Source organism: Gorilla gorilla, chromosome 11 (genome assembly GCF_029281585.2).
Source record: "Gorilla gorilla gorilla isolate KB3781 chromosome 11, NHGRI_mGorGor1-v2.1_pri, whole genome shotgun sequence".
Lineage (NCBI taxonomy): Eukaryota > Metazoa > Chordata > Mammalia > Primates > Hominidae > Gorilla > Gorilla gorilla.
Window position 1 is genome coordinate 110,350,585 of NC_073235.2, and position 15,007 is coordinate 110,365,591.

General features: G+C 39.8%; 1 protein-coding gene across 3 annotated transcripts in view; it reads left to right on the forward strand.

Moving 5' to 3' along the window:
• CCNYL1 (cyclin Y like 1) overlaps positions 1–15,007 on the forward strand; it is a 46,389-nt gene that overhangs the window by 18,586 nt on the left and 12,796 nt on the right. The window contains exons 4-7 of one of the 3 annotated variants that reach the window (XM_019022591.4): positions 5,581–5,681; positions 9,049–9,084; positions 12,289–12,340; positions 13,854–13,973. In XM_019022591.4, the coding sequence (XP_018878136.1) occupies positions 5,581–5,681; positions 9,049–9,084; positions 12,289–12,340; positions 13,854–13,973 (309 nt within the window). The remainder of the gene's footprint in view (positions 1–5,580; positions 5,682–9,048; positions 9,085–12,288; positions 12,341–13,853; positions 13,974–15,007) is intronic. The other 2 variants (XM_019022592.4, XM_055379505.2) reach the window with 2 other exon arrangements.

Genomic DNA, 15,007 nt, shown 5'->3' on the forward strand with positions numbered 1-15,007 from the left:
TACTGGGCTCAAGTGATCCTCCCATCTCAGCCTTCCGAGTAACTGGGACTACAGGCATGTGCCACTATGTGCAGCTAATTTTTGTATTTTTCCATAGAGATGGGGTTTTGCCCTGTTGCTCAGGCTGGTCTCAAACTCCTGGGCTCAAGCCATCCACCTGCATCAGCCTTTCAAAGTGTTGGGATTACAGGTGTGAGCCACTGCACCTAGCCAAAGCTTACTATTTCATAAGAGTATAAAATGCTAGGTTCACTCTAAATTTCATAGTTCTGAAGACATTTCTCTGTTGTGTTCTCATTATAGTATTCTTGAATCTGTTGCCATTGTGTGATACAGTTCGTGTAACCAGTTTTTACATGTCTCCGGAAGCTTTTTAGTGCCTTCTGTATCCCTGAGATCCTGAAATTTCATAATATGTCTTGCTATGGACCTTTTGTTTTTTCCCTTTTTTTTTTTTTTTTTGAGACGGAGTCTTGCTCCGTTGCCAGGCTTGAGTGCAGTGGCGTGATCTCAGCTCACTGCAATCCCCACCTCCCAAGTTCAAGCAATTCTCCTGCCTTAGCCTCCCAAGTAGCTGGGACTACAGGGGCGCGCCACCAAGCCTGACTAATTTTTTTTGTATTTTTAGTAGAGAAGGGATTTCACCATGTTGGCCAGGATGGTCTTGATCTCCTGACCTTGTGATCTGCCAGCCTCAGCGTCCCAAAGTGTTGGGATTACAGGCATGAGCCACCGCACCCGGCCTGGACCTTTTCTTTTTATTGGGACCAATAAGTCTGTAGACTATGTCTTCTAGAGAATTTTGTTTTCTTTGTTCCTTCTTTTTCCTGATATTCTTACTATTCAGATGCTGAGCTTATTAGACCAGTGTTTCTGCATTGATCTTTACTTGTCTCCGCCCCCCCCGCCCCCGCCCCCCCGCACTCTCCCATTTTCTAGTTAGTCTTTTGTTCTACTTCTTGGGCATTCTTTTACTTTATGCTCTAACCGTTCTATTGAATCTTTCATCTTTTTGAGGGTATTTTAAGAATTTTTTAAAGTTTTCATTTGCTCCTGAATTTCCACCACTCCCATGCATTCCTTTTTCCTATTGTTTTGCTCTCTCTTGTTGGAGGCTTCCCTCACGTGTGATAGTCCCTGGATTTCTCTAATTGGAAGCAGGACTTTTGTTAACTGATGATTCTTACTGCAAGGACATTGGAGGCCAAGCTAGCCTTTAATTTAGAAGACCTCAGTCTGTTATCTGGTGGGTCTTGTCTTGTCTTTTCTCTTTTCTTTTTTTTCTCCTTTCCTTTCCTTTCCTCCTTCCTTTCCCCTTTCCTTTCTCCTGTCCTGTCCTTTCCTTTGCTTTTCTTTCTGAGAGAGTCTCATTCTGTCATCCATACTGGAGTGCAGTGGTGTGATCTCAGTGCCCTCTGCCAAGATGCAACCTCTTCCTCCCAGGTTCAAGTGATTCTTGTGCCTCGGTCTCTTGAGTGGCTGAGATTACAGGTGTGTGCCACCACGCCTGGCTAATTTTTTTTTTTTTTAGTAGAGACAGAGTTTTGCCGTATTAGCCAAGCTGGTCTCAAACTCCTGGGCTCAAGTTCACCCACCTCAGCCTCCCAAAGTGCTGGGATTACAGGTGTGAGCCACTGTGCCCTGCTGGATGCATCTTTTCTGAGACTGTTCAGTTTCTTCAGAGAAGAATCTCCCAATTTTCTACCTGGGGAGTACAAGCATGGCTGCTCATTTTCCAGAAGCAGAGTTGGAAAAGGGAGGTGGAGTTCCACTTCTCAGTGTGTAGTTTTTTTCCCCATTTCCCAGATTTCAGTCCTACTATTTCTGAGCCCAGAACCTTCTATATTCCTTATAAGATGGGAGGACAGGTGGACCAGGGACTCCAACTACATATTTTCGACTGACCTTGCTGCTTTTGTTTTATGTTTCACTCTACCTTCCAAGGTGCCATGTGCCTCTGAGTTTGAAGCCTGCCTTGGGTTCTGTAAGACAAACTAACTTGATCCTGTTCCAGTCACTCTCTGTAGGCACTAAAGTTGTGCTTCCATATCAGTTACCACTCCTTTGTCTTTTTCATCTTTCAAGATTTATTAAAAGTCATCTGCTGTGGCTGGGTGCGGTGGCTCATGCCTGTAATCTCAGCACTTTGGGAGGCTGAGGCGGGAGGATCACTTGAGGCCAGGAGTTCGAGACCAGCCTTGCCAACATGTTGAAACTCCGTTTCTACTGAAAATATAAAAATTAGCCGGGTGTGGTGGTGTGCACCTGTAATCCCAGCTGCTCGGGAGGCTGAGGCAGGAGAATTGCTTGAACCTGGGAGGTGGAAGCTGCAGTGAGCCAAGATTGCACCACTGCACTCCAGCCTGGGCAACAGAGCAAGACTCTGTTTAAAAAATAAATAAATAAATTTATAAACTCTGTCTCAAAAATAAAATAAAATAAAATAAATGGAAATATTATCTGCTGTCAATCCTGTTGCCTGCTCCTGTGTATAACCTTTATTTTATGTCTTTAATTCTAATGAAATTTCAGGAGGGCAAGGAAATAAATTTATGGTCAATCTGCCATGTTTAACCCAAATTTAGAACCTTTATTTAAAGTGTAAATCTAAGTTTAAATTCAACATAATGATACTAATCCAGACATTTTTTAGTTATACCTATAATAAGCATATTATACTCTTCTAGTAAGGCCTTAGGAATTGTATTCAAACTCTGCACCCTGCTATATTGCCCCATTACTGTGCAACATAGATGGAGGTGTTTCATTAATGCACAAAATGTCAGAAATTTTTAAGTTAATTAAAAGTCATTAATTTTTTTTTTGAGACGGATTCTGTAGTAGCATTTACCTCTTATTTTAAATGGGTTAAAATTAGAGGCAGTAGGCACAATGGGAAAAGTCAGTGGATAGGCATAGGAGTTCAACAGGTACTTTACCTTTAAGGTTTCAGTTGTGACTCAGTAGATTACTAAGTATGATTATTTTCTATCTTTGCTATTCTCCCTTAAGTCTACTCAGTACCCCTTCCCTTTCTTGTTAAAGATTGTCATTTGTGCAGACTAAATGAAGATGAATGATATATTCTTTGTCCCTATTTTGTGACTACCTGAAATAACATCTGTGAACTTTCAGTAGTGTTTTGTTGTTTGGATTTTTTTTAAGTATTTATATTTTATATTATTATGTTTGTCAGTAGAGTTTGTTGAGGTTGTAAGTCAGCTTTGGTAAGGCTTTAGCCTAAAATAAAGGAAATTGTTGAGTTTTCCAGCAAGATGATGGGGGAATTACCTGTTGCCAGCTGTAATTGCTTTGCTCAGAAGCTTAATTCTGCCACCCCCTAGTCTCAAGAGATATAGGGATACTCTTGATAACAAAAAATTTGGATAGTTGAAAGTTAGTGGTGTGTCTCATGCTATATATTGATTAGCAGAGAGGTTTCTTTCTTTTTTTTTTTTTTGAGACCAAGTCTCGCTCTGTCACCCAGGCTGGAGTGCAGTGGTGCGATCTTGGCTCACTACAACCTCCGCCTCCCGGGTTCAAGTGATTCTCTTGCCTCAGCCTCCCGAGTAGTTGGGATTATGGGAGCCCACCACCACGCTTGGCTAATTTTTGTATTTTTAGTAGAGATAGGGTTTCTCCATGTTGGCCTGGCTGGTCTCGAACTCCTGACCTCAGGTGATCCACCCGCCTTGGCCTTCCAAAGTGCTGGAATTACAGGTGTGAGCCACCGTGCCCAGCCCCACCTTCCACTTTGAATGAATGTATTTGAATGAGTCAGTTTTTATTTTTTATACTGTATGTGTTTCTTGAGACAATAAAAGTATATACATTAGCACACATACACAGTTAATGTAAACTATATACATTAAATATAATAGCTTAAGAAACATGAGTTTAGATATAGTTGAAAACATTTCTAGGTTGAAGGAGAATTTGGTCCTTCAAATAGTAATACTTTTTAAAAATAGAATTATCTGGGACTTTTTGTTAGTAAGAATTAAGTGACTGCAGTAAAAACATCTGAAACAAAATGCTGTTACACTGTATGGATATTTCTGATTATTGGCTACTGGCAATTTTTTAATGCATGCATTTTTAAAAGCAACGACTAGACCTTCTCCCTGCCCTGTCTTTCATGTATATGTGTGGGATACTGATGGGAGAGTGTGACAACATGGTAAAAACTATCATATTAATAGGAAGAAGGAAGGCTCATCTGAATTAGTTTTTTTTTAAGTGTTAAAATTATTAGTATTCTGTGGTTTAAAAAAAAACGCTACTGTTACTTTCAGCTATTCAATGACTGGGATTTGGTTATTGACCTTCTTAACATAGTTCAGGCTGTTTCAGTATTTGACTGTTGCACTCTTCCCAAATAAATGGATACTTCTAAAGTGTTTTAAAGATGGTTTATTTTCTAGAGGTCTCAAAAAGTTCATAGTCACCTCCTTGATACAACTGCAGATAAATTCTGCTAATTTGTGTGTGTAGTAGCATTTACCTTCCAAATTGTAACTGATTTAAATAATTTGTCAAACACTTGTTGAACTCCTTAATTTGTCCCCAGTTCTGTGCTCAGCAGCCAGAGGTATGAGGAGGAAGAGTCCTTCCTTCCCTGGAGAAGCTTACTTTCTTGTGAGGGGTTACTCCACAAGCAGTTGGTATCATGTAACAAGTCGTGAATTAGATGGATGAATGTACCAAAAGGGAAATGTTTTTTGGTGCGGCTGCCGGCAAAGGGATCCCAGAAGGCAGATGGGGTCAGGCTTATTGGGATAAGGAGGAAGAACAAGGTATTCCAGGCAGAGCAGCATGAGTGAGTCAGGCAAGTGCCATGATGCCTGTCAAATAACTTATAGAATAAAATTAATAACATTTTGAAATGGAGAGTGTTCTCTGAGGTTCTCATTTGAATAATGTAATGGCAGTTTTATTTAAATATGAAGTGCAAGTTAAATTCCTAAAGTTGTTTTTGTCATCTTTTTTGTTTGGAATATTAAAGTGATACTTTTTCTCCTCCACATAAGAAAACAGGCCCTCTCACTGAGGGTGATGGAGCAGCCCTAGCAGACGAAGCCTCTGACTGTGAAACACTTGTTTCTCATACTGTCTCCTGAACTAATACGTTTAATATTAGTAACTTAGTAAATGTAGTATTAGGCTTTCATTTACTGCAATAAAATGCTCTTATGCAAATATGATTTAAGGCATTACATTTTACTGTAGTGAAGGAATAATAGAAAATCTCAGCTGCTTTTTATTGCTTAAGAAAAAACACTGAAATCTTATTGTAAACTTTTCCCATTAATTTATACAGGGAATGCATAACAGATGCTTGCCAGGTTTGATTATAGGTACCACAAGAGCAGCATTTCATAACCCATTCCTCAAACACTGTCTGTGGGAGAGCCTCCACTGGGTTTCCCATAGAGCTGCACATGATACTACACTCAGGCAGTTCATGGAGTGTAAGAAATATCTTAATGCTTTATCATTTGACATTTTAACCAAGGAAAAACCACACTTTTATAGGTTTAACTTACTGTGACATTTTCTTCTATTTCCCTTCCCCTTCAGGTATCTCCAGGGCAGCTTACTAAAAAGTATAGCTCATGCTCAACAATATTTCTAGATGACAGCACAGTCAGCCAGCCTAATCTTAGAACCACAGTAAAATGGTGAGTACAACTAGGCTGCCAAGGGCTGAGTGACAGACCCCCTTATGCTAAAAGCATCCTAGCCATCCTCGGTAATTTCAGCCATTTGATTGTCCTTTTCAGCAATGAGTTTAAGAAATCGGTGTCAACTATATATTGATTTCAAGGATCTAAATATGAATTTTAATTTCCTGTTTTAATCTTAGGCTGCATGGTGGAAGGGAAAGCCAGTTAGTGAAGAAGCAATCCCAGAAAAGTGTAGCTATTTATTTAATGCATTTATGTTAAGACAGTGTTGAACATAATGTGAGAAGGAGAGGTGCTTTTTATTGGATGTTTCTGGAAAAACATTAGTTTGTTATGAGTTACAGGCCTAAAACAATGTGTACTGCTTTGCAAACTACTCTTGGAAGAAGGAACAGCTTGTCCTCTACTGGCACCATAGTGTATCTGCATTTACATTTTCCCTGTCGTGCATGAGCACCTCTTGGGCACAATCTGAGATGCACTTTCAGAACACCCTAAGATGAACTTTTCAAGTTTATTTAAAAACCAACAACAACAGCAAACAACTCCATTGGGGTTGTCAGGAAACTATTAACATCTCCTTGGATTATGAGCGTTGATTTTCAGAACACAGTTTGGGAAGTGCTACACTAGAATATTAATGTCCTTATCCCTAATTTTACTTTTTAGCTAAAAACATAACTAGCTTATAAACTTAATTTTGTTTCTAATGTACTAGCTTTTTTTTTTTTAGTTAATTCAATTGTCAGTAACTTCTACTTTAAAAGCAGCAAATTTACACTCATAATAATGTCACTTTCCTCTCTCACTTAAAACAACAGTTGAAATCGAATTGTGTTTCAGCACAAACTGGACTCTGACTCTGTCTAAAGTCCTGAGCTTTGGCACCTACTGAGTAATCATTCAATGTTTGTATTCAGCCAAGGTCCTAAATCCTTGAGTTAAAAAACCACTCCACTTTGGCTAGAGTCCCTGGCTTCTTTTGAATTCAAAAGATTCTGATGTTTCTATAAGATTCAAAGTAGTTTTAAAGATTAACCTTGCTCAAACAAGTATAATAGATTTCATGCTTTTTTCCCCCCATTTTAGTCTTAATTTTTAGATGTCTACTTTTGGAAGTACAGTAAGTTTTAATTTGTTCTCAGTAAGTTTTAGAAATGATCATTTGGTATATTTCACTACTGGTTAAATAAAGGTTTCACAAGTACGGCAAATTGACTTTTAGGAAAGATTTTGAAAAATGTTTATCATGGCTTACTAGTGCGTTATTCTCATGGGATGGGTGAGCCATATCAGAATCACTTATGCAACTTTTTTCAAAATATATGTCCACAAACACATTCATCTCACCTCCACCTTCCCTTGATCTATAGGCAGTCACAAGCCTTTTAGGAAAATGGAGAAGGCATGTGAGGCATAATTACACAAACAAGCACATCCCAGATGATTCTGATCTTAACCCTAACTCAGTCATTCCCAAAATTTGCAGCACATTGGAATCATCACCAGGGGAACTTTAAAAACAACCCTCAGGCTGGGCGTGGTGGCTCACACCTGTAATCCTAGCACTTTGGGAGGCCAAGGCGGGTAGATTGCCTGAGCTCAGGAGTTTGAGACCAGCCTGGGCAACACGGTGAAACCCCATTTCTAGTAAAATACAAAAAAATTAGCCAAGCGTGGTGGCGTGCACCTGTAATCCCAGCTACTTGGGAGGCTGAGACAGAATAGCTTGAATCCGGGAAGCAGAGGTTGCAGTGAGCCGAGATTGTGCCATTTTACTCCAGCCTGGGCAACAGAGCAAGACTCTGTCTCAAACAAAACAAAACAAAACAAAACACACAAAAAGACAACAAAAAACACTCCTCATGCCCCAAGTCATACCCAATGCCAATTAAATCAGAATGTCTCAAGTTGGAAGTTAGGCAGTTTTTAAAGCTCCTCAGGTGATTGCAGTGTGCAGAAAGTTTGAGAACCACTGCTTAATTGAATGTAGGAGGATGAACTGCTTCTATTTGGTGGGACCTTGGGCAAGTCAGTTTTAAGCCTTGGTTCCCATATCTGTAAACTGGGTGTTGGATTAAATGTCATGTAAGGTTCCGTGGTCCTTTTCAGCATATAACTTCAAATTCTGTAATGTTAAAATCAATTTGGACATGAAAATGTGTGAAGCACTATAGAAGTATCCATCTTAGATGCTAATGTTACAGACTTTTTAAAAAAGTGCTAACATTGTATGGACTTAAAATTCAGATTTGCCTTCCCTCAATTATTTTGAGCCTCAGTTTAGAGACTGAGGGCAAATGGAAGCATATAACTTACCTAAGACAACTCCTTGTTTCCTGATACACAACATCTGTGGGTAATTTAGGAATACAGTAACATATATCTGAAAAGTTGTGTCTGTTCACTAATATTTTACTTAAACCAATGTGGAAATACTTGCCATTAATATTACACTTTGTAGTTTTATGCTGCATTGTTAGCACTGCTTATTTCAGGATAGCTACACCTATCATTGGTTTTGTGTGCACTTACTTACTAATAAATTTTCTACTAATGATGCAAAATTGATCATAAATGATTTTATTTGGTATAAAACACTTTTATTTACTTTAAGGGGAAATAATGAAAGATGGGTGGGCAGGTGATAGTTAATTAAATCAACTGAAATGCAGAGCCTAACAGCTTAAAAAGCAAAAAATAAAAATAACCAAAAAACCAAATAGTTTAAATTTAAGCATGTATACAAATAGGTAGAACTTGTATAAAATGAAAGGTTCTATGGGCAGAAGAGCAAATGGGGATATATGTAATTATTTATATATTATAATAGTCAACAGAAACATGTATTTTAACAGCATATTACTGGGTTTTTTTTTTTTTTGAGACGGAGTCTCGCTCTGTCGCCCAGGCTGGAGTGCAGTGGTGCGATCTCGGCTCACTGCAAGCTCTGCCTCCTGGGTTCACGCCATTCTCTTGCCTCAGCCTCCTGAGTAGCTGGGAATACAGGCGCCTGCTACCACGCCCGGCTAATTTTTTGTATTTTTAGTAGAGACGGGGTTTCACCGTGTTAGCCAGGATGGTCTCGATCTCCTGACCTCGTGATCCACCTGCCTCAGCCTCCCAAAGTGCTGGGATTACAGGCGTGAGCCACTGCGCCCGGCCTTACTTAGCATTTTGGTTCGTGTATTTTTGCTGAAAGGAACTAAAACAAGGGGAAAGTACCCATATGGTACTGTTCTGAACTAGAGGATTTCAGGGCCGCTAGGAGGGTTCCTCCCTTCCCTCATTTAAAAAATGTCTTCAGGCCTAACAAATGTTTAAATCAGATGTTAAAAATAATTTTTTTTTCCCTTCACAGTGTGACCTTAGCAATATATTACCACATAAAGAACAGGTGAGCTCCTTTAAAACCTGTCTTGTTATTCTAGCTAATTACTTTGCATGATATCAAGTTCAGTATTAGGTCATAACTATAGACATCATAAGCTGTAGATTGCTATTACAGTATTGAACTGAATCATTTGTGGTTTTTCTGGTCCCCAAGATGGTTTCAATTATTAAATTACTGAGGATCCCAAAGAGTATTTGTTTATGTTGGTTATATTGATATTTATTGCATTAGAAATTGAAGTTGAGAATTAAAAAAAAAAAACCCTATATTTAGTTTCAGTTTCTCAACGTTGGCACTGTTGATATTTTGAGCTAGATAAGTCTTTGTTGTGGGGACTGTCCTGTGTATTGTAGGATATTTAACAGCTGTCCCAGGTTGTGACAACAAAAATATAACCCCTGACTGAGAATCATATTGTTAACATAAATAATATTTTTTCATGAAAAATAACTCTTTTACAACAACGAAGTTGAGTAAAATGTGTCATGTATTTATATTTTTGCAACTCTCTAGTGTCCAGCTTAACAGAAAACAGCTGGATTCTCATCTCTGTCTTTGCAATTAGTTTTTTTTTTTATTTCAACTTTTATTTTAGATACAGTGAGTACATGTGTAGGTGTATTACGTGGCTAATAGTGCACCCTGGTAGTGAGCTGTAATTTGTGTTGAAGAAGTGATAAGAAGATGACCTAGCCTCACGCAAATATATAGTTGGTAAAAGGTATATTTTTAAAGCTTTCAGATGGTTGTGGGTATTCTTTATTTTTTAGTTTATTTTTATTTGTTTTTTTTGAGACGGAGTCTTGTCTGTTGCCCAGGCTGGAGTGCAGTGGTACGATCTCGGCTCACTGCAACCTCCACTTCCCAAGTTCAAGCGATTCTCCTGCCTCGGGCTCCCGAGTAGGTGGGGTTACAGGCGCATGCCACCAAGCCTGGCTAATTTTTGTATTTTTAGTAGAGATGGAGTTTTGCCATGTTGACCGGGCTGGTCTTGAACTCCTGACCTCAGGTGATCCACCCGCCTCAGCCTCCCAAAGTGCTGGGATTACAGGCATGAGCCACCATACCCGGCCAGTATTCTTTAATACTACCCAACACTCCACAAGTGCTAGTTTCTTAAAATGGTTACAGTGGAATTTTGTGTTATCAATGAATTTTTTATTAGTACTCACCCATCTGTCTTGTACAATAAATGTATCATTTCCCCTTACTTGGTTTTCTAATATTATGCATTGGTTATATGGAAAATATTGGTTCACATCTCTTTTTTCTTTTTTTTTCTTTTTTTTGAGACAGAGTCTCATTCTATCACCCAGGCTGGAGTGCAGTGGTGCAGTCTCAGCTCACTGCAACCTCTGCCTCCCGGGTTCAAGCGATTCTCCTGTCTCAACCTCCCAAGTAGCTGAGATTACAAATACATACTACCATACCCAGCTAATTTTTTGTATTTTTAGTAGAGACAGGGTTTCACCATGTTGCCCAGGCTGGTCTTGAATTCCTGAGCTCAAGCAATCCGCACACCTCAGCCTCCCAGAGTGCTAGGATTACAGGCGTGAGCCACCACACCCAGCCTGGTTCACATTTCTTGACAGTGGCAAAGCTCACTTTTGTTAGTAGCACCACCAATTGTATTAAAAAATCTTTAAGTGTTGAGAAGCTGTTAAACTCACATAATAAGGTACAAGTTTCTCCAAATCCTGATTTTTAGTTTGAAAGCTTGAATTTTATCATTGCAACAAATAGTGTTATTTTCTTGAAGTGACAGGCTTCATTTTTTTAAAACTTTTTATTTATTTATCTTTTGAGACTGAGTCTCACTCTGTTGCCCAGGCTGGAGTGCACTGGTGCCATCTTCGCTCACTGTAACCTCTGCCTTCCGGGTTCAAGTGATTCTCCTGCCTCAGCCTCCTGAGTAGCCGGGACTGCGGGCGCCTGTCACCATGCCTGGCTAATTTTTGTATTAGTAGAGATGGGGTTTCATCCTGTTGGCCAGGCTGGTCTCGAACTCCTGACCTCAAGTGATCCACCCGCCTCAGCCTCCCAGGGTGCTGGGATTATAGGCATGAGCCACCACACCTGGCCACTTCTTTCATTTTTGAGAATGACAGTTGTACTTTCAAGTAAAAATGATATTCTGTGAAAAAAAAATGGCTTGTTTAGCTCACAATTAAATCACAAGTGCTTTTCCTTAACACAACTCTACCTCGGTATGCAGAATTACTTTATGTGAACTTTCTGCTTACTCCAGAATAGTGAAAAGGAAGGTCAAGATTTAATAATACCATTAATTTTTACTGCTTCAGCAAGGATATTCGTGAGTGAAGCAGGTGTTTTTCTTAAACTGCAAGAGGCAGTAAAGAGTAGCGTAACTACTAGTATAATTTGGTAGCACTGCCTTGATTCATGCTGAGAAGCCAGCAGTTTACCCACTTTTGCTGTTATACACTCATTACAAATGTCATACAGTCAAAAAGCAAGCAATATCTTAGTATTCTTTTTTTTTAAATTATTTTTATTTCTAAATTTTCAATCAGCTTTCTCAGGTTGAATAAGTATTCTTAAAAGAACAGTTTTGACCTCAAGGACCTCTTGGAAAAGGATCTAGAGGGTCTCCAGAAGTCCACAGACCACACTTGGAGAACCACTGGTTTTATTAAATGAGCACAATGTATTAGTTTTATAAACTTGTAAAGATTATCAAAGACTTGTCTCTTTTAAAATAAAAAGGCAATAAGGTTTTTAACTCATCAAACTACTTAAACAAATACATGTCAAGAATGTAATACAGAGAACTAGAGAGGAAAAGCCTGGGAAATCTGAATCTCATTCACAGTCATTAAAGTTCTAAAGAGTTTATTGCCCACCACTACTGCTGTGTAAAATGTTCTTGAGTTCCAATGAGGGGTTAGAAGAGTGAAAATATACTTTATTACCATTGCCTGTTAGGGAGGGCCAATACTTAAAGGCAATTCTGAATCGTCATTGTAGAAAAGACCTCACAGTACAGAACCTCATATGCTGAGTAAAAAGAGGTCAGGAAATCCTCTGAAGGCTGGCATCCAGGAGAAGAATTTGTACAACTCTTTGCTTTGGTGAAGCAAACACCAAAGCAAACAGGAGGCATCTCCCGCCACCCCCAGCAGACATTTTACTCAGATATTAACAATTCCTGAATTAACTTCTTCAATGCATATTCTTATTTTATAGAGATGCAAATAGATCCCTGGATATTTTTGATGAGAGATCACATCCACTTACAGTAAGTGTCACTTTTTTTGAGGTAGTATTTTTCTCTCATAGAGTTGTGTTTATTTCATGCTGATATTTATAAATAGTCCTAACAAATATACATGATCTCTATGAAGATAATTAGAAAACAGTTTAAATTTAAATCAATTAAAATGGTGTAAACATTTAAAAATTCACTTCCTCAGGTATATGATAGCCGCTCGTGGCTAATGACTATTGTCTCGGACAGTGAAGCCTTTGAGCCTTATGGTTACAGGAAACTAAAGATATTTTTTCAGGCCGGGCGCGGTGGCTCACGCCTGTAATCTCAGCACTTTGGGAGGCCGAGGCAGGCGGATCACGAGGTCAGGAGATCAAGACCATCCTGGCTAACACAGTGAAACCCCGTCTCTACTAAAAATACAAAAAATTAGCCGGGCACAGTGGCAGGCGCCTGTAGTCCCAGCTACTCGGGAGGCTGAGGCAGGAGAATGGCGTGAACCTAGAAGGCGGAGCTTGCAGTGAGCCAAGATCGCTCCACTGCACTCCAGCCTGGGCGACAGTGAGACTCCATCTCAAAAAAAAAAATTTTTTCAAAGTGTATTTAAGAGAATCCTGACATATGATTAGTAAGACTTTCGAGCCTACAAGTAGTTTACATTTTGATAGAATTCTGTGGATAGAAAGTGGAAAGGAACATAAAAATTTTCTGAGTTGTGCCTGTATTTTTCCTTAATGATAAATGGTGATGAGTATTGAATCATTATGATATTTTAAGATCCAATTGTTTATATTTTAAAAACTAAAAGTCATGTCACTCAACCAGAATTATTTTAAGGGGTACATGGGCTCAAACGTCAACACTGCTGGTCTTAGGAGTACTTAGGCCAGCTGGGCATGGTGGCTTACACCTGTAATCCCAGCTCTTTGGGAGGCCGAGGTGGGCAGATCATGAGGTCAGGAGTTTGAGACCAGCCTGGCCAGCATGGTGAAACCCTGCCTCTGTTAAAAATACAAAAAATTAGCCAGACATGGTGGTGCACGCCTGTAATCCCAGCTACTCAGGAGGCTGAGGCAGGAGAATCACTTGAACCTGGGAGGCGGAGGTTGCAGTGAGCCGAGATTGTGCCACTGCATCCCAGCCTGGGCGACAGAGCAAGACTGGGTCTCAAAAAAAAAAAAAAAAAAGTACTTAGGCCGGGCGTGGTGTCTCACGTGTGTAATCCCAGCACTTTGGGAGGCCAAGGCAGGTGGATTGCCTGAGGTCAGGAGTTTGAGACCAGCCTGACCAACATGTTGAAACCCCGTCTCTACTAAAAATACAAAAACTAGCCGGGCGTGGTGGCGGGTGCCTGTAATCCTAGCTACTCAGGAGGCTGAGGCAGGAGAATCGCTTAAACCCGGGGGGTAGAGGTTGCAGTGAGCCAAGATCATGTCATTGCACTCCAGCCTGGGCAGTAAAAGTGAAACTCAGTCTCAAAAAAAAAAAAACTTAAAATTTTTTTCTTCAGTGGATACTAACATTGCATCTTTTCTTCTTTCAGCGAGAAAAAGTTCCAGAGGAATACTTTAAGCATGATCCTGAGCACAAATTTATTTACAGATTTGTTCGTACTCTTTTTAGTGCTGCACAGCTAACAGCTGAATGTGCAATAGTAACTTTGGTAAGATATTTCTCATTTATAAAGTGTCTTTAGAAATTAGTCTTGTACACAGGGTATGGTCCTATTTTTCAAATAAAAATAGGTTCCTGAAATTATCATCAGAACTTTAAGAGAAACCTATGAAAGGAACGTAAATACGTACATTCGCGTTTAATCATCATTATGGTTGAACATGTTTCCATTGCTTTTCTCATCACAGAACAGTTGCTACAAAAGGCAGCCAGGGAGATTTCTGGTTTCTCCCCCTACCCATCAATGCACATGTACACATTCAGTGTGTACACATACAAGGCATGGTGGCAGGGCTGGGGGTGATGGGGAGTGGTAACAAAACCATGTGGTTCAGAGCCAGATACTGATTCCAGTGTAGGTCTAAGCCAAGTCCCAGGCTCTATTCCCCAGGTATTTCCGATGTGTGTTGTGGTTGAGAACTATTGCCCTAAATTCTTTGTTCCTTGGATGATGGGTTTTAATCATTTCTTCCTACCTCTTGTGCCTGCTCGTGATGTTGCCCAGCAATGTGGTACCAGTAATACTTGGACAAAGGCTTTGCTGATTAGCTTACTAAGCTATAGCTGTATCCTTAACTTTATGTCCTCCATACAGAATTCCTATGGTAAGATTTTATCATTGAATAATAAATCCTATTCAAGTGGTTAGGATTGTTTTACTCCTCCCCACAGCAAACCTATAGAGGAAGGTCAACTGCATGGCCTGGAGGGAAAGAATACTTAGGTCAGTACCTACTCCTTTAGCATCCAATTGGAATTTAGGAGAGAAGGCTTCTGTGCACTTGAATAGAAGCCCCTCAGTGGGTACTGGATCAGACTTGGGCCTTTTCATGGAGCTGTAAGCCATTTGGAACACTTAGCACATACTGTAGAGAAGCAGGAGTGGTGCTTCCAGATGTAGAGAGACAGGTGATACAGGAGAGAAAGCTGTATAGGAAGAGGGGAGTTCATTTTAGATGGTTTAAGCTCTATGTGCCTGTGAGGTAGCAGTGACAGTGTCCAATAATCATTTGAAGGTACTGG